Source organism: Schistocerca serialis, chromosome 4, assembly GCF_023864345.2.
Source record: "Schistocerca serialis cubense isolate TAMUIC-IGC-003099 chromosome 4, iqSchSeri2.2, whole genome shotgun sequence".
Classification (NCBI taxonomy): domain Eukaryota; kingdom Metazoa; phylum Arthropoda; class Insecta; order Orthoptera; family Acrididae; genus Schistocerca; species Schistocerca serialis.
This window is the reverse complement of record NC_064641.1, coordinates 917027118-917048197: the sequence shown is the minus strand read 5'-3', so window position 1 is coordinate 917048197 and position 21080 is coordinate 917027118. Positions and strand designations below refer to the sequence as shown.

Genomic DNA, 21080 nt, shown 5'->3' with positions numbered 1-21080 from the left:
TACGCTCCATACAAATACTTTCAGAAATGACTTCCTGACACTTAAATCTATACTCGATGTTAACAAATTTCTCTTCTTCAGAAACGCTTTCCTTGCCATTGCCAGTCTACATTTTATATCCTCTCTACTTCTACCATCATCAGTTATTTTGTTCCCCAAATAGCAAAACTCCTTTACTACTTTAAGTGTCTCATTTCCTAATCTAATACCCTCAACATCACCCGACTTAATTCGACTACATTCCATTATCCTCGTTTTGCTTTTGTTGATGTTCATCTTATATCCTCCCTTCAAGACACTATCCATTCTGTTCAACTGCTCTTCCAAGTCCTTTACTGTCTCTGACAGAATTACAATGTCATCGGCGAACCTCAAAGTTATTATTTCTTCTCCATGAATTTTAATACCTACTCTGAATTTTTCTTTTGTTTCATTTACTGCTTGCTCAATATACAGATTGATTAACATTGGAGAGAGGCTACAACCCTGTCTTACTCCCTTCCCAACCACTGCTTCCCTTTGATGTCCCTCGACTCTTATAACTGCCATCTGGTTTCTGTACAAATTGTAAATAGCCTTTCGCTCCCTGTATTTTACCCCTGCCACCTTTAGAATTTGAAAGAGAGTATTCCGGTCAACATTGTCAAAAGCTTTCTCTAAGTCTACAAATGCTAGAAACGTAGGTTTGCCTTTCCACTTCATATACCTACAAATTGTTACACCTGGCAATTCGTGCAAGTTGACCAATTCAAATTGTGACTGATATTGCAGTCATAGGATACGATGGTTTTTTATTTATTTATTTATTTTTTTAATTTGGGATGTACATGATTTTGTACTTCTGAACATTTAAAGCAAGTTGCCAGGGTTTTCAGCACTTCAAAATCTTATGAAGATCTGGCTGAATATTAGTGTACATTTTCTGAGAGATAATGTCATTATAGGTAACTGATCCTCTGATACTGCCTGCCAGCCATTAGTGTACAATATGAACAGCAAGGGCCCCTACACACTTTTCTGGTACATGTCAGAAGTAATTTCGCCATCCACGGGAATATGCTATGTCCTCCATACCTAGAAATCTTCAGTCCAGTCACAAATATCATTTGACAGCATATATGATTATACTTGCATTAATAAGGTTCGGTTTGGTACTGAGTCAATTATTTCTGGATGTGTATAAATACTGCATCCACTTCGCTGCCATGATCTATGGTTTTTAGGGTGTCATGTAATATGTAATAAAAGTGGAAGTTTGGTTTTGTATAACCAGTGTTTTCAGAGTCCGTTCTGTCCAAGATACTTCATTATGTTTGAGCTCAAAATTTCTTCTAAGGTTCTATTATTAATGGACATACAAGATATTGAATGCTAATTTTCTGAATTACTCTGCTACCCTTCCCATAGACAGGCGAGAGCTCTGCTTGCTTCCAACTAGTCCATGCAGTTCCTTGTTCACAGGATACACGGTTTATTATGGCTAAAAGAGGGGCTAACCCAGACACAAATTCCATATAAAATCTGATATTTTATTAGGCCTTGTACCTTTATTCAGTTTTAGTGATTTCATATGTTTCTCAGTAATATCTACATTGCTCATCTTTGCAGTAGTGTGAGGATTAAATTGCACCAGTATCCCCAGATTTTCCTTTGGAAAGGAAAATTTGTAAATAGAGTTCAGCGTACCTTCTTGGGTCTTTCTATCCTCAGTGTCATTTTCTGTGTCAAACCATGAGTGTCTGGACACTGAAATTAGACCACTGATGGCCTTCAAATATTGTCATAATATCTTGGGCTTATGCAAGATCTCTCAGTAATGCAGTAAACTCCCATTTATCCAAAATGATCAGGATGGCAGCCAATTTGGATCATGAAAATTTCGGATAACCCAAAGTCCCCCTGTTTCCATGCATGAAACACCCCGAATTGCATCAATACTGTGAAATATGAGTAGGGTATATAGAACATTAATGATGTGGTTGTGAATAAGCCTGCATGTTTTTGACAGAAAAAGTTCTGTTGATGTGTTAAAAAGGTGCTAAAGTATGATTAATAACTCAAAGTTTTTAAATGCTGAATAACAAAGCTCGTTTATTTTGCGCTGTTACAGAAAAAATCCACCTTATTTGGCAGCAGCAAAAAACAGGAGTTTTAATTTTATTTCCTACTCTTTTGAATAAAAAATAAACTTCTGTACAAAATTATGAAAGAGATCTAGAGATTACTCAAAGGAATGAAAAGTTTGTCTGGAGGAACTTGAAAGTGTGTGTGGGGGGGGGGGGGCGGTGGGGGGGGGGGGGGGGGGGGGGGGGGGAAGAAGAAGAAGAAACTTTTAACTTACAGACGTTAAAGTTCTAGGACACTTTATTAGTATTTTTTTTTTGGTAAAAAAAGTCTGTAACGGTTTTTTGTTTTTTTGGCTTGAGAAACTTTTGTTGTGGCAATATATCTCCAACATTGCAAACAAACAATTTCGGGATAAGTCGCACCTCCTCCTGTTGGCTGAGATACTCCAGGGTAGTTCGGATAGCTTCATAACCGACTGTGTTAGGAATCTTTTTCTCTGCTTCATCATCAGAGACATATTCTAGTGACGCTTTCTGATTGGTCACAATATGGATGATTTCTTCCACAGTCAAATCAAACAAGTCGTTTTCGATCCACTTTTCAGTGTCTCCGAAGTTCGCATCTTACAACCAGGTAGCTTCTCCAGGAAATTCACCAAAGTTACATCATTTTCATTTGTTTCTGGCATGTCAGCTTGAGTTTAGGTGTTGCTTCCTTTTTCCCACCACTGATGAGTTCCCTTATGATCTAAGAGTTTTTTCCAAGGCTAACAAGAGGAATTGGAGGAATTTGATTCCAAGCTTTCAATGAATGACACCTAAAACATCGATTTTTTTAAGAGCTTGTGCAAAATCTTCTTCAGCATCAATCTGACCGGTTAAGTATTCCAGCAGCTTGCATCAGTAATGTTTTTTCATCATCTCAATTTATTTATTTGTTCAATTGGTTGACATAGAGATGGCCCGCTTTTAGTGAGAGGGCACCACAGTGGAACAAGTGGCCCCAGCGGCCAATAGCGGCACCCCTGATAGTGTACTGAAGCGCCTGCCTCGCGCTCAGCCAGCCAGTCTAATCTTGCATACGTCAGTTTACACCTCGCTTCGCGCTAGACACCTCACTTCCTTGTCTGTGTATGAGTAGACGTGTTTGTTTCCTTGTGACTCCATTGTTTGATCTTGTTGTACTCATTCTGTCCTTCGTTGGTCATGTCCGTCCTCTCCCGTTGTGTTGTTGTTCGCGGGCCTCTCCGTGAGTCCCGCCATGTTTCCGTCATTGCTGCCCCGTGACCGTCCTGGTCGCAGTTACCACATTTTTGGTGATGAGGTAAATGGTGGTCTTTGTTGGTATGGAGATGAAGTTGGTCTGTCTGCTGGAGCAACAGCAGCAGCTCATGCAGCAGTGGTAGCTCCAGTTAGACATCTCACAAAAGTTACTGCGGTTGCTAACGGACAAAGTCGATGCCCGGGACGTGTTACCACACAAGCTTCAGAGTCCTTGGGTGTCCGATGCTTTCCCGCATCTGCCGTTGTTTCCACCCTTGAATGACACTAAAGAGGACTGGGAAACATACTTACGTGAGATGCCCACCGGGTGGTCATCCCTCCGGAATTGCGGCTTCGGGTGCTCAGTTTGTTACACTGCGGGCACTGAGGTATGTCCTGTATGAATGTTTTGGCTCACTGGCATGTGTATTGGCCTAGCATCGATGGCGATATTGAACGCATGGTCCATGGGTGTACTGTCTGTGCGCATCACCAGGCAGACCCCTCAGTCGTTTGCACCCTGGCCTGTGCCTCCCCGGCCCTGGGATCGCATCCATATCGATTTTGTGGGCCCGTTTTTGGGGTCCATGTGGTTACTCATCGTTGATGCCTACTCCAAATACCCATATGTTGTCCATATGGCATCCACCACCATGGAGGCTACACTCACAGCCCTGGCCCAGGTTCTCACCATTGAGGGCCTGCCACACACGTTGATCTCCGATAATGGTCCCCAATTCACAGCATCCTGCTTCCACAACTTCTGTCAGGCCAACAGTATCAAACATATCCGTAGCCCCCCTTTCCACCCTTCGTCCAGTGGCATGGTGGAGAGGCTTGTCCGCACTTTTAAACACCAGTTGACTAAGGCGGTCGACACATCTCCAACCACGTCGGCCCTCACCCTGTTTTTGAGCACCTTTCGCACTATGCCAATTGACGGACGCAGTCCAGCAGAGCTCCTTCATGGGCGACAGCTGCAGACCCTGCTCCATTTGCTGATGCTGTCCTCCTCCCGCCCCTTCTCCTGGCCCTCCCGGCAGTATGCCCCTGGCACGGCCGTGTGGGCCCGCGAATATGGGCGCAAGGTGGGTTGGACACCTCTGACAGTCATCGCGGCCCATGGGCGGCATGTGAGATCGGTGCAGACGTTAAAAAGGTTGGAGCACCACCATCATAATCAGCTCCGCCCTTGTGCTGCCATGGGACTTGCGCCGTTGCCTCTATCCCTACCTCCTTCGGGTATGGACGTGGTCCTCGAGTCACTGTCCCAGCCCTTGGTAGCCGTATGTCCGCGGGCCTGCCACCAGCCCTCTCCCTCTCTGCCTCCGGGTGGATCGGCGGCTCCCTCCCCCGCCGTGGACTCTGGATTGGCTGTCATGGCTACCTTGGCCATCCCTTCCTCCCTGCCAATTGCGGTTGATATGCCCAGTTCCTCTTCACACTGCCACCCACATTGGCACCGTCTGAGGCTTTTTCGCCCCTACGTGCAAGTTTCAGGGGGGAGGGATCTGGTACCGGGCGCCGCAGAATTTGAATCCGCACCAGACGTCATGGATGTCAAAGATCCATAGAGGTCTCTGCACCATCGCACCATAAGCTGTGGCGGCGCACGCCTCCTGGCCCGCTTTTAGCGTGAGGGCGCCACAGTGGAACATGTGGTCCCAGCAGCCAACAGCAGTGTGCCCGATAGTGTACTTAAGCGCCTGCCTTGCACTCAGTCAGCCAGTCTAATCTCGTGTACGTCAGTTTACACCTTGCTTCACACTAGACCTCTTACTTCCTCGTTCTGTGTACGAGTGGACGTGTTTGTTTCCTTGTGACTCCATTGATCTTGTTGTACTCGTTCTGTCCTTCGTTGGTCGTGTCCGTCCTCTCCCGTTGTGTTGTTGTTTGCGGTCCTCTTCGCGGGTCACGCCGCGCTTCCTTCATTGCTACCCCGTGACCGTCCTGGTCGCAGCTACAACATGTTCAATACATTGAAAGTGCCAATTGTGGTCAGAACAGTGTTTTGGGTAGTAAGAGTGCACTATGTCAGAGCTAAGTGACTTTGAATGTGGAAAAATTGTAGGTGCTCATATGGTGGGTGTTTCCGTAACCAAGATAGTCGATGTGTTTGGTGTTTCAAGAGGCACTACGTAGAAGATTTATATCGCATACAGGGAAAGTGTTAAGTCACAAAGCATACAAAAATGTGTCTTGAGTGATAGTGACAGGTGATCAGTGAAAGGGATTGCGACATGAAATAAGAAGACAGTTGCAAATGTCACTGCAGAAACAAATGTCATACTCATAAACACTCATTCCAAAACCATTCATCAGTGATGTAAATGCCAGTTACAGGAAAATATGTTGCTGAAGCCATGAGACCTGGATATGGAGCTGTGGAAGAAGATCACTCAGTCATGTGAGTCTTGTTGCACAGTGTTTCCAACTGCTGGCCGAGTTCAGTAATGATTTGGGTTGCCGTATCATGGTATTCTATGTGCCCGGTACTCTGCAAGGTCACATTACTGCCAAGGATTATGTGACCTTTCTAGCTGATCAGGTCTGTCCCATGGCTCAATGTCTGTTCTCCAATAATGACGCTGTGTTCTAAGATGATAGGGCCCCTGTTCACACAGCTTGCATCAACCAGGACTGGTTTTGTGAGCACTGAGATGAACTGTCATATCTCCTCTGGCCACCAGTCACTAGATCTCAATGTTATTGAGCCTTTGTGGTCAACTTTTGGGAGAATGGTGCTCAATTGCTGTCTATCTCCATAATTGTTACCTGAGCTTGCCACTATTTTGCTGTAATAATGATATAAGATTCCCTTGGAAACCATACTGGACCTGTATTTATCCATTGTGAAACAACTGGAATCTATTTTGAGTGCCAACAGTTTTCCTACACCATACTAGGTATGGTAGTGTGTTGTGTTTTTGGTGTTTCCATACTTTTGTCCACCCCTTGTGTGTTTGGCCCTAGGGGACAATTTAATTGCTTCATTTGTTGTAAATATGTACTGGATTAGGTTGAGAATATGATGATCTGTGGCTATGAAACGTAGTGCATAATGTTGCATTTGCTACATCATTTAGTGGAATACCAGATGAAAATGATTACTATGATATTGCAAAGACAGTCTGCCATGTTGCAGTGCCTTCAGTGTAAAGATAGGCAGGTTGCAGTGTTGGTCCAAAGCAATTATGATTCACACAATCAGCAGTTAACTGTTATCATTGTATGGTTCTTGCTCTACACTTCATTTGCACCTTTAAAAGATGGAATGGGCTCAGTTCAGTCAAATTGAGCAAGAGAGATACAATCAATATTGATCAGATTGTTTCCTGCATGTACAGTACTTTTAGTGCAGATAGGGAGAGGGAGAGAGAGAGAGAGAGAGAGAGAGAGAGAGAGAGAGAGAGAGAGAGAGAGAGAGAGAGAGAGAGAGAGAGAGAGAGAAAGTGCACGCGTGTGGACATGGGGGGGGGTCACACACATGGGAGGTGTGCAAACATCTATCATAACACTTGTGATTGTTTAAAATGTTTATGTTGGTTTTCAGTATTGATGGAATGGTAAAGATAGCACTCATCATGAATACTTTCTTGTTGTCTGAAAAATCATCCACGTGTCTTATCAGTAATAGGAAGAGGGGACTGCTGTTTACCATAATTGAAATGAAGTGCTATGAGTTGCATAAAGCAAGTATCACAGGGGTATACTACAATACATGTAAAGGGCATAGTGTTCTTTCTAAACTGAAAAGTATTCTTACTGCAGATGATTATGTAACTGTAATGAATTGTATGAGAAACACAATAAGGATACAGCTGATGAATGGCACATCCACAAAAAAATTAAGTGATTTTTCTAAATGGTCTATAATGTCACTTAATAAAAAAAATATGAATAAGCGGGATATAACTTAATGATAAACAATAGTATCTGAGCAAAACAAAAAGTTCAAAACTGCTGGTTGTGTGCACAGATAGAAAGTTTAATTACAAGCTGAATTGGAAGTAATATACTGTGGCATTGTGGATCTCTCTCTCTCCCTCCCCCACCCCCTCTCCCTCTCCCCCTCTTTCTCTTTGTGTATGTTTAAGTAAATTCTTTGCACAGTTAATGTTTTCCACTTACGTAACATGATTGCTCAGAATAATATCCCATAGAACACCAATGAAATACAGTAAGAGATATGTGCCCCTAGAATCTTGTCAGCAGTTTGCAGTAGAGAACCAGTTATCAGCAGAGTTCATATTCCAGAATAGCCTTTCACGTACACCCTCCCTTTTTTGGTGTAACAGCAGGGTGCAGTTTTAGTGCTGGTTAAAACTTGGCATGTTAACACTGACAGTCTTTTGATACTAGCAGAGATGCAATCTATACATGTTGCCATGTCCAGCTAAAACATTCTTGTGTTAAGAAAGGCTGTTGCAACATGGCCAAGACTTCAGTTATTATGCTATCATAAGTACTTTATGTTGTGATACAGCAGTGCACCAAAAAGATATGAATGGAATAGACACTGGATGAGGAGTTTTTTTCTTTTCTATATGAATTAACAGCAGTAATTTGTCAGACTTACAGCCAAATGTATAAAGTGGTTGATCTTAGATCAGCACAAAAAATGAACTTGGAAATCTGTATTGTATAAACTAATCTCAGATTATTCCACAATTAACTACAATCAATTTTGACTAGTAAAATTTCACAGATAAAGTCAAGTTAAACTACAATGATAGTTCACAACCTGTCTGCACTTTAATTATGGATTTTGTTTTGCGCAGATAGAAGCTGAAAATTGTAAATAATAAAGAAGTTGTCATTAACATTCCAATGCAACTGAAGGTCTAAATAATATGATCTGTAATATGAGGGTAATAACTATATTAGTGAGGTAGGTAATGACTCATATAATTGCTCCCATAAGAATTCTTGAATACAACTTGTAATTTATGCCAAAGTATTTTAAGGTATTACATAGACACTTAGTGCCCGAGTAAGAAAGGAAAATTTCAGCTTAGCAGTAAACAGTTGTTAGCATCCAACTTAGTAAATGAATCGACTTCATTTAATTACAGTACGATGGACGTGGAAGAATTATGGACAAATTTTAAACACATTGTAAATCACGGATTGGAGAAGTATGTGCCGAAAAAGTGGGTTACGGATGGAGAAGACCCACTGTGGTTTAACAGCGCAATTTGGAGAATGCTCAGGGAGCAAATACAGTTGCACTCATGGTACAAGAAAGATCGGGAGAATGAGGACAGGCAAAAGTTAGTAGAGATTCATGCTGCTGTAAAAAGAGCGATGCGCAAAGCATACAACCACTACCACCGTCATACCTTAGCAAAAGATTTTGCTGAAAACCCAAGGAAATTCTGGTCTTACGTAAAATCGGTAAGGGGGTTGAAGGCTTCCATCCAGTCACTCACTGATCAGTCTGGCCTGGCAACGAAAGTTGAAATTTTAAATTTAGCATTTGAGAAATCTTTCACGCAGGAGGATCATACAAACATACCGCCGTTTGAATCCCGTACAGATTCCCATATGGAGGACATAGTGATAGACATCCCTGGGGTTGTGAAGCAGCTGAATGGGTTGGAAATAAATAAATCACCAGGTCCTGATGGGATTCGGTTTTACAGAGAATACTCTACTGCATTGGCTCCTTACTTAGCTTGCATTTATCGTGAATCTCTTGCCCAACGCAAAGTTCCGAGCGACTGGAAAAAAGCACAGGTGACGCCTGTATATAAGAAGGGTGGAAGGACAGATCCTCAAAATTACAGACCAATATCCTTAACATCGGTTTGTTGCAGGATTCTCGAACATATTCTAATAATGAATTTCCTTGAGACAGAGAAGTTGCTGTCCATGCATCAGCGCAGCTTTAGAAAGCATCGCTCCTGCGAAACTCAACTCACCCTTTTTCCACATGATATCTTGTGAATCATGGATGAAGGGCATCAGACAGATGCCATATTCCTTGACTTCTGGAAAGCATTTGACTCGCTGCCCCACTGCAGAGTCCTAACTTAGGTACGAGCATATGGGATTGGTTCCCAAATATGTGAGTGGCTCGAAGACTTCTTAAGTAATAGATCCCAGTACGTTGTCCTCGATGGTGAGTGTTCATCGGAGGTGAGGGTATCATCTGGAGTGCCCTGATGACGCTGTGGTGTACTGGAAGGTGTAGTCGTTGAGTGACTGTAGGAGGATACAAGAATACTTGGACAGGATTTGTGATTTGTGTAAAGCTTTCAAGATTTTAAACATGGCTGCAGCAGCAACTGTTAAAATTCTTCACAATAAAGGATGACAGCCAAAAACAGTTGCAGGATAGAATTTTTTTATTAAAATTCTTGACCAAGGTTTCGGTACATATAAATATACCTTCATCAGAAGTAAAACTTCTAAAATTACATCATGCACTGGAGAATAATAAAACAATTATGCCAAAAGGCGTCGTCAGTAATTAAAATATCATCTCCATTTGTACAACATGTGTAATGGGCACAGGATCAAAGCGAACAGTTTAACACAGTTACTTCGCCTATAATAGGCGAAGTAACGGTGTTAAACTGTTTGCTTTGATCCTGTGCCCATTACACATGTTGTACAAATGGAGATGATATTTTAATTACTGACGACGCCTTTTGGCATAATTGTTTTATTATTCTCCAGTGCATGATGTAATTTTAGAAGTTTTACTTCTGATGAAGGAATATTTATAGTACCGAAACCTTGGTCAAGAATTTTAATAAAAAAATTCTATCCTGCAACTGTTTTTGGCTGTCATCCTTTATTGTGAAGATTTGTGTAAAGAATGGCAGCTAACTCTAAATATAGATACATGTAAATTAATGCAGATGAATAGGAAAAAGAATCCCGTAGTGTTTGAATACTCCATTAGTAGTGCAGCGCTTGACACAGTCACATTGATTAATATTTGGGCCTAACATTGCAGAGCGATATGAAATGGGTCAAGCATGTAATGGCAGTTGTGGGGAAGGCAGATAGTCATCTTCGGTTCATTGGTAGAATTTTGGGAAGATGTGGTTCATCTGTAAAGGAGACCACTTATAAAACACTAATACGACCTATTCTTGAGTACTGCTTGAGCATTTTGGATCCCTATCAGGTCGGATTGAGGGAGGACATAGAAGCAATTCAGAGGTGGGCTGCTAGATTTGTTACTGGTAGGTTTAATCATCATGCGAGTGTTATGGAAATGCTTCAGGAACTCGGGTGGGAAACTCTCGAGGAAAGGAGGCGTTCTTTTCGTGAACCGCTACTGAGGAAATTTAGAGAACCACCATTTGAGGCTGATTGCAGTACAATTTTACTGCCGCCAACTTATATTTCACGGAAAGACTACGAAGATAAGATGAGAGAGATTAGGGCTCGTACAGAGGCATATAGACAGTCATTTTTCCCTCGTTCTGTTTGGGAGTGGAACAGGGAGAGAACATGCTAGTTGTGGTACAAGGTACCCTCCACCATGCACCGTATGGTGGATTTCGGAGTATGTATGTAGATGTAGATGTAGATATAGATATGGAGTGTGACAGCAGCAGGTAATGATTGAACACTTCTTAAAAAATCCTCTTAAGACAAGAGTAGCAGTAGCTGCACCATTCACATTAAATTTTGAACTCTGAACGCATTATTAAATTGATATCAGAGCTGTGCATGCAGTGATGAACAGAAATAGCAAGCGTGTGAATGAACAAGTTCAATTATATTAATTGGCTGATTCCTAACTTAAACTATGTCTCAGTGTTTACACACTGGATTGTAATTTTTGAAGTATGAGGGTGGAATTCAGATCAGTTCCAAGACTTCTTAATTTCATAAATTGCTTCTTTCTTATCCAGCAATATTTGTTAATGTGCAAAATGCAGAATTGCATTGTGATTTGAAATCCATGTTAAACTGTAGGACCCCAAATACTTGTATGGGTGTGTTTGTTCAAAGGTATGAAGAACAATACCTCCAAAAGGACCATACCAGTAAATCACTGTCATGGTCAAACCACCTTCAGGTTGATGACAGACACTGAAAGTTTATACCTATGCCAAAAGTTTCTTTAACACTGAATAGTAATGGTTTTAAAACCTGTGAACTATTGCAACTTTCGCCCACACAGAAAGCTGCCTAAATCCACGGCCAACAATCTGTGTAATGTGTATGTCAAACAAGCCATGCCATCTAATGAGCAATGCTGGGTGGCCATGAATTATTAACTGCCAGAAAATTATTACGACAGCACTACATTTTAATTTCTCACACCTTGAATTTCCATATACTGTTTGCTTAGCAGTTTGGGCCACTGTGGGGAGTAGCATTCTATGTTTGAGAGCATTAAGTGCTGATAATTATATTGTCTCCTTTTGTTTACTCTATGAATATCTGCCTATTTCAATATTTTTCAGCTGTAGAGGAGTTTTTTGAGGAAGTTTGAAAAGTTTCTTCTGCTTATTTTCCTCCATCTTCAAGCAAAAAACCTTCAATAATAAATGTTTTTATCTATCATATGTATGATTAATTTCTGCAGACTAAACTCAATCATCGTCTCAATAGTGGATTCAGGGGTGTCGCCAAGTGCCTCTCTTACTAATTCAGGTCAACATTGAACCTCATTGAGGTGATTCGAATTTAATGCTACACATCGTAATGAATAAGTCAACAGAGTTCAGTTTTTGAACTGAAATTGAAATTGCTCTCCAGTCAGTGACTTTTATACAATGAGCCATAATAGTCTATTAATTGGTCAAAGGAATGAAGATGCTGTGTCATTAGCTGCAGTCAAATATATTGTTGGCAATAGTGCTGGGAACCAGCTTAGGTCCCAAGCTACCATACGTGTGTGTGTGTGTGTGTGTGTGTGTGTGTGTGTGTGTGTGTGTGTGTGTGTGTGAGGGAGAGAGAGAGATAAAATTTTCGTAGCCTTCTTTCAGCATCAGTCAAAAGAATGCTACTGTTATAATATAATAAAAGACAGAATTCTGATACATGATGATAATATATCCCACTAGTAGTTTACTCCATAATGTTAAGTATTCATCATATTGGTCTTGAAACTTCCTGGTAGATTAAAACTGTGTGCTGGACAGAGACCTGAACTCAAGACCTTTGCCTTTCGTGGGTAAGTGCTCTACTGACTGAGCTATTGAAGCACAACTCACAACCTGTCCTCACAACTTCAATTCTGCCAGGACCTCATGTCCTACCTTCCAAACTTCACAGAAGCTCTTCTGGAAAACCTAAGACAAAATACTGGCAGAATTGTAGCTGTGAGGAGGAGTCATGAGTCATGTTTGGGCAGTTCATTTGGTAGAGCACAATCCCACAAAAGGCATAAGTCCCGAGCTTGAGTCTTGGTTCAGCACACAGTTTTAATCTGCTAGGAAGTTTCATATCAGCACACACTCCGCTGCAGAACCTCATTCTGGAAACATCCCTCAAGCTGTGGCTAAGCCATGTCTGCACAGTATCCTTTCCTCCAGTAGTGCTAGTTCTGCAAGGTTCACAGAAGAGCTACTGTGAAGTTTGGAAGGTAGGAGATGAGGCACTGGCGGAATTGAAGCTGTGAGGACAGGTCATGAGTTGTGCTTGGGTAGCTCAATCGGTAGAGCACTTGCCCACGAAAGGCACAGGTCTCAAGTTGGAGTCTCGGTCCAGCACACAGTTTTAATCTGCCAGGAAGTTTCATATCAGTGCACACTCTGCTGCAGAGTGAAAATCTCATTTTGTTATATCAGTTTTGGTTTGATGCATGAATCATTCTCAATGTTTGTGGACTACTGATTCACAGTCTGTTCAAACATATTCAATGGCCAGTGTTATGGTCTCAGTCAATATTTTTCCCACATTTTCTGAGAATATTTTTCTTTAGTAAAGATTGCAATATGAACATGTAGTAACATGGGGAGAGTAAAAGACTTTCATATCCATTGGCACTACTACTGCTACTAGACTACTAGATATGACTTACAAGTGGAGCATTTCTTAAACATCTTACTCCCATGAGTTATTGGCATCTGATTCTGAGTTGTTCTCTTTCATTATGGTAGTAGTGTTATGCATTTACAGATATTGGGTCTCTGGTCAGGTACAAGTTAGATGCAGCATGAGGTTGTAGATACCATCACCACGTCCTAAAGAATAATGTAACAACTGGATCCATTTTGAAAGAATGGAATGTTTATTATGGGGCTCAGGGCTAAGTCATTATTAGCAGTCACTGCCCATTGCTCACACGTTGTTTGGTTAGGGGCTAAAATGCGATTAAAATGCCTAAAGCTTCTCAAACAACAACTTTATTTTGAAAATCTGTCTCAGGTTTGTGCACTCATCTTTGTGAAGGGACATCTGTCTCAGATATGACACTGTGGAGACCAAAGTTGTTAGCTCGAAACTAATTCATTTATGACTGGAAAGACTACTGCTACATAGTTTAAATTTCATCCAGGACTTTCCATGTTTTAACTATTTTACTTTTGTGTTGAGCCACACACATACAAAACTTTTTGGAAGACATAACTGCCATTTTACTGTACAAGAGGTTTTATTCCACAATCTAGATTTTGGCCTTAGGTCATTATCAAATGTTAAAGCTGGAACAGATTAAAGCACAATAAAAGTACAAGTATCAGAAAAATAGCAGAACAAATTAATTGATGTATGGGCTGCATGATTTGTACTCTTACTTACATACCGAAACTCATTAGACTTGAGTAGAACAAAAGTTATCATCAAAATATGTATCTTAAGTTATATAAACGATTTTGTAGAAAGTAAATGTGAGGACATTTGTGTAATAGGCTAATTTTTTGGCAATTGGCATGACTTCTTCACTTGATAAGGTTGTGGAATAAAATAGATGACCTAATGAAAGGTTTTTAAGTTCTCTACTCTGTGTTTAATCAGTAACTGACAAGCATAAGTGAAACGATTGTCAAAGATGCCCATAAAGGCATCCCAGTTTGCATCATGTGATCCATGGTATTTCATTGGAACAGGTAGCGAGACTCTTTATTATAAAAACTGGTTACATTATCTTTTAAGTGGGAACAAGATGCCAGTGTTTACATTATATGGTGTGAACAGCCAACTTCCCAGTGTGTGAGTAAAAATGCTACTTACACCATAGTAATTAAAGATACATAGGAGTTCAACCTTGCAAGATAGAGAAATATCTGATACACTGTCAGTTATAAAATAAGGAGTTATGCATTGTTATGAATTACAATCATTTTAAACATTAGTCAGTTATTTAAAATGAATGGTCACAAACATCATTGGAATTTAATGTGTTACAGTTGTAACACTTGATAATGGCCGAAGGCTGAAATCTATATTGTGGAATAAAACCTGTTGCACAGTACAATGGTAGTTACAGCTTTCAAAAAATTTCCATGTTTGTTAGCAATTACAGCTTCATTTCCAAAACATTTTGATGTTTTGTAGAAGTTACAGTTTCATTTCATACACTGATTTTTCTATTTTTTGTTTCTGCAACAGCGATGAAGATCCACATAAGTCAGACAACAAAGGAAGCTTTAGATGAGCTGGGAGGTTTCTACACAGAGTACAGAGGAGTCATGGAGGTAAAAGTAAGTATGTTTTGTATCTAATAACAATTTAATCTATTTCGCATATGAATTGGTGGACGGAAATGCAATGATGACACACCATTCTTGATATTGTGTATGTCTGACCTGGAATCAACACTAGATGATTCACTATCCTAAAAAAAAATTCACATATACTGTTTGAAGACACCTTAGGAACAAGTACTTTACCATTCCACGTACAGTGGCAACAAAACATGTCAGCAATTGACTTTCTACAAGACCAATATACTGGCAGCATTTTCTTTAACAGTGTTCACTCTGAGTGGGATATAAAATTTCCATCACTAGAATATGTAAAACAGTTACATTTCTAGCCAGTGGCTTGTGCAATACACAGATAAAGGTCTCAGTAACACACATGCTCACATTTTTGGCAACTGCTTGTTGGAACCTTACAAAATACCTAAAAGACTAACAAGGGCCCAAACATTTCTGTCACAGCTCATTACCTGATCACTTGGATGGTGTATTACTGGCAATCCTTGAAGGAATTTACAGGACTGAACTGTAGTTCATTTCAGTCTGCAAGCCCAAACACACCTTACTCTGGGCAGTGGATAAGTAGAGGTGAACCAACTTCCTTACCTTCACATTCACCCGATTAAAATCCACTGGACTTATTTTCTGTGGGATAATGCAAATTGAATGGTATATACATTACCAGTCAGTGCTGAAGCTTCCCATGTATGAGATTTTGTATCTGGGATTGTATATACCAGTCCAGGTGTAATGGAACATGTTTGGAACTCACAGTGGCAGCTTGCTGTAGTCTGTATTGAAGAGGAAGATGGATGCTTAGAACATTTTGGCATCAAATGTTATGAACCAATATACTATGCATGTCAGTCTCACAATTTAGAAACTAAGCATTTCCCAACACTTGTTGATATTTCTCTTTACTGGAACTGGATTCCAATCACAAACTACAGGTGATATTTTTGACACGTCATATGGTGGTGTAATTCACTCTAATAAAAGGGGGACTCTGAATTATCTTTATCACTGACAGGGTTTTAAGAATAAATAGTATTGCCAACAGCATTTTACAAGAAGACTTAAGAATAATGAAAAGAAGTTTTATGCTCCCTGGTAGTCTTCGAATGTGAAACTGTTCCTGACTGAATTAATTGTGAGAAACGGGGGAATGTGGTGGGATGGGGGGCTGTTACAGGGGGCACAGTTGTACAGAAGGCACCGTAAAGTATTTCATCAAAAACAGGGAAGCTGCACACACAATGTTTCTAGTCCATGGTGCCATTACAGACAGAGAATGAATTAGGTTTGTATTACGAATTGAAGTGTGGAATGTCGAAAATTTGAATTTTGTGGTGAGAATAGAAAATCCAAAAACAGCAATGACGAAAATGAAGTTTAATGTTGATGGGCTAACTGATTTGCAATTGATGAAGAATTTGGGTGTGTGATCCAAGATTTTTCTGGCATAAAGTGTACCTCAGTGGTCCTTACCTATTCCATCAGAAGTAATTGTATAAACTGCATCATATTTTGATAACAGTTAAGGTGTTGCGTGGAACATATAAGTAATTCAATCAGATAGCATTGCCTCACACATTCAAAATGTTGCATACTTAAACTGATTTTATCAAGCATAGCACTTTGGAAAAATATGGGAAAATGTGATATGTGGTATATGATCTTGGTTTATTAGTTATTCAGATCATTATGAATTAAGAATGGCATAGAGGGACTGTAAGCAAAACACTGACTGCTGTAGGAGGGAGAGTTGCTCCTGAAGGATAATGTACACAAGAACATGATGATTTTTGGTCATTACTTCATTCTGGTGACTGATTTTAGAGTCACATGAAGGAATGTACCATCACATGCTGCTTCTGCCATTTACTACACTTTTTATAGCTGTTAGCCATGATGATGTGTTTCATGCAGCATTTGTAAATATTTGGAGTTCTACACATTTAAGTGCTGTATAAAATATTAAAGCTATTTGTAATACATTGTTAATTGATCAGTTACAGATTTTAAGGACAAGTAAAATTATATATATATTTTTAAATTTTGTTATATAGTGTTGAGCCATACTTCATTGGTCTTGCACTAACTTGTAACAGATGAAGATCTTTTATTGTGGAACATGATTTTTGTAGATTAAATGTGTTTTGTTAATGTCTTAATCATTTTACCTTCCAGTAGCTGCAATTTTGAAATGTATTTAACTCATATCTGGTTTTCCATAATCCTTCTGCTTAATTTAATATCACTTTCTGATTGTTAGTGTGCAATAGAGTAAAAGTCTCGCACATAAGTGATTAAATACAATACCCTATCGATAGTATTTTTTTATTACAACACTTGCATTTCAATACAGTATTTGTCCCTAGTTAAATGACCATGCTGTACTGTGGAACAGATTCCCATACTTGGAAGGAAAAAATCTTAAGTCTGCAGAGAAGTTTTTTCAATTTCAGAAAAAGATTGCAGTGCATAAAAAGTGAATGCCATCATTTAACAAAAGAATAAGAAAATATTTTAAACTTCTATTACTTTATTATTATTTTATTATTATTACTTTACTATTATTTTAAACTTCTAGAGGCAAAAGTCTGAAAAGTGTTCTGAGACACAACACTATCCCCTAATACTTGAATAATTGAAACCACCTAGCATTATCATGACTGTTGAGGTACACCACATGACATCACACACTAATAGTGCTCAAGCAGAGATAATATGTTAAGAAATTCAGGAACTAATGAAATACATGCAAGACGACGAAAATTTGATTTTCATGGGTGACTGGAATGCTACACCACAAGCGGGTAAAGGGAAACATAATTGTTGTGTCAGCAACTGTGGGTACTTTTTGATTAATAGAAAACTTTATTTCTATTAAAGGAAGAAACATAACTTGATTTCTATGCTGGTGGTGCAATTACTTTTCTTATTACTACTCACATAATGCTGACTGTGTATCATCTTCCTATTACTCAGTATTATTTGTCTTAAAGACAGTGAATGAACTTGGCCAACCAGTGATGGACAACTGGTTAAATCAATGTTGACAGGGGGTGATGAAATCTGTCTTCCTGGAGGTTTGGCACTGCCCATTCTTTCCATTGGTGTGTGGGTCAGTGCCTTCTGGATGCCATTTCGTGGTGCTGCGCTGGTTGACACCCCCCCCCCCCCCCCCCCTTCTCTCCCAAAGTGTTACATTATTGTCATGGAGGGAGCCATTTTATGACAATGATCATTGATGGGAGGGCAGGGGGGACAGGAAACTGATTGGCATGAGGACCCAGGAGCCGCACTTGGAACCAACGCCAAGCATCTGGCTGCACCCTGAAACCCGTCCTGTGCTCTGCAGGCAACATTGGTTGGAAAACCCCCAGAAAGATGCCCACCCTCTTCCTGAGTCAATCTAATGAAAAACAGAGGGGGCACGAGTGATGATGGCGGTGACACCAGATCCACTGAGGACACCAGGACGAGTGCTGGGAAGTTGAATTCCTGTGGTGGTGAAGGCAAAGGGTCCAGCTCCAGTGGTTCCACAGGCAGTGCCAAAGAGGTATTTGCAGGCAGCCCTGCTGGCCACAAGATCCCAATAGGATGCAAATCCGGGGACAAAAAATTTATGGAAGAATCTCGCAATCGACAAGCATGAATCTGGTTCTGATGGCAGCGCAGCAACCCAGCAGGTCCTTAAATTAAATACATACAAGTGCTCAAATTTCAAAGAATCATTCCTTTCTCCCAGCATCTGGTGTGACCAGAAACTCTGATAAGAGTAAAATCATCAGGCGCAAAGTGATGCTTGTGAAGTGTGAGAGGTGCCGTACACTGCAGTGAGTGTAGCAATTGGAGCAGTGTGCAGTGGCGCAGGCCACATAGAAGCTCTGCCGGCGATGGACCATCGTGGGGCTGGGAGTGGTACATTGTGGAGAAGAGCTGCGGCACTTACTCCAATATCTGGCAGGCAGATATGTTTTTCATCTGTTGTTTGAACATATACCCAAATCATTCAGCTTCTACATTTGACTTAGGATGAAATGGCGCACTGATAAGGTGAGCGATACTATTGGCTGCACAAAACTGTTCAAAGTCCTGAGCCATATAGTATGGTCTGTTGCCTGTAACCAGCACTCCAGGCAAACCTTCCAAGCAAAAAAATAAATGACAAAAGCCTGAATGGTATTATCCAACGTAGTTGAGTTCATGGGCACTGCAAATGGATCTTTGCTAAAAGAGACCACAACAATAGGCCAATAAGTGTTCAAAAAGGGACTGGCAAAGTCAATATACATTTGTTACCATGGCAATTGAGACACTGACCCAGCTGAAAATGTTCGTGGTGGTCTGATAGACTTTTCAGCACAAGTGTAATACTGTGATGGTGCTAACTGTTTTTTGTGCAGAATTCCCCCATGACCTTGGTGGAGCAATTGCAACACACCTTTTTACAACACTTTAAGAATAAGCACACGTGAATGTCCAGAGTCATTTTCATTAAGCTCACACCATGCTGGATGAAGAGGCTATGCCAATGAGCAAAATATCAAGGCACAAAATAATTATAAATATTTTTCACTTAACGAGGCCAAGCAGTGCACATGTAGTGGAACAAAAGGTAAGTCAGGGTCTACTTCTGTGGCCTGAGTGATTTTCCTATAGTGCAGTGGAAACGCCTGTAAAAGTTCAGCATCCTGCACATCGATCTGACAGCAATGTGTGGCAGTAGTGTTGAATTCAAAATCAGGAGCAACAGAAGGGGAGAAAGGGCATCAGAATATGCAAGCTTCACTGTGAGCCGGTACAATATTTTGTACTAATATTGTGACACTAACAAAGACAAACGTTGCAGCTTCTGAACCATGCATTACAGAACAGGTTTGGACAGATGAAACAAAGACTGAAGCAGCTTATGGTCCATCCCTAGGTAAAACTTCTGATCAAATGGAAAATGGTGAAACTTTGTCATGCCATAGATAATAGCAAGCACTTCCTTCTTGATTTGGAAATAGTTGCAGTGAGCCTTGGTCAATAACTTTGAAGCACAAGCAGTCAGCCTGTCTTGTGAACCATATCTGTGTGAGAGCACAGCTTTGATTCTGTACAAAGAAGTGTCCACTGCGAAAGCCACAAGCTTAGCGATTTCAAAATGAACAAGGCATCTGTCACTCAACAAGACATTTTTAAATTTCGGGAATGCATCCTGACTCTCTTTGGTCCAAACAGAAGGTACGTTCTCTCAGCACAAATAATGCAACAAGCCATGATCTGGGCTGTTTTGGGTATGAACCAGATATAGTGTCAACTTCCCAAGATTTGACTGCAATTCCATCATGGTCTGTGGAGCAACGAGGTCCCAGATAGGCAGCAAATGAGACTGTAGGGGATGAACACCTGGGTTATTAAGAACATGGCCTAAGTGCTGAATTTAAGTCTGAAAAAAGGGCACACTTGTCCAGATGACACTTCAAACCTGCAGTGGTTGAATAAGTTTATGAAAGTTACTGATGTGTTCCATCAATGTACATCCTGACAACTGGTCCCTTCATCTTGGGTCCCTTCTTCTTGTCAAGTTGTGCCACAAACTCCTCTTCTCCCCAATTCTATTCAATACCTCCTCATTAGTTACGTGACCTACCCACCTAATCTTCAGCATTATTCTGTAGCACAACATTTCTAAAGCTTCTATTCTCTTTTTTTCCTAACTATTTATCATCCATGTTTCACTTCTATACATGGGTACACACCATACAAATACTTTCAGAAACGACTTCCTGACACTTAAATCTATACTCAATGTTAACAAATTTCTCTTCTTCAGAATCGCTTTCCTCTGCCATTGCCAGTCTACATTTTATATCTTCTCTACTTCGACCATCATCAGTTAGTTTGCTCCCCAAATAGCAAAACTCCTTTACTACTTTAATTGTCTCATTTCCCAATCTAATTCCCGCAGCATCACCCGACTTAATTCGACTACATTCCGTAATCCTTGTTTTGCTTTTGTTGATGTTCATCTTATATCCTCCTTTCAAGACACTGTCCATTCCGTTCAACTGCTCTTCCAAGTCCTTTGCTGTTTCTGACAGAATTACAATGTCATCAGCGAACCTTACAGTTTTTATTT

At 40.4% G+C, this 21080-nt stretch overlaps 1 protein-coding gene across 1 annotated transcript in view; it reads left to right on the top strand.

Moving 5' to 3' along the window:
- LOC126474841 (atrial natriuretic peptide receptor 2-like) overlaps window positions 1-21080 on the top strand; it is a 192609-nt gene that overhangs the window by 154424 nt on the left and 17105 nt on the right. Inside the window, exon 8 of the mRNA XM_050102319.1 lies at window positions 14856-14947. Within this exon, the coding sequence (XP_049958276.1) occupies window positions 14856-14947 (92 nt within the window). The remainder of the gene's footprint in view (window positions 1-14855; window positions 14948-21080) is intronic.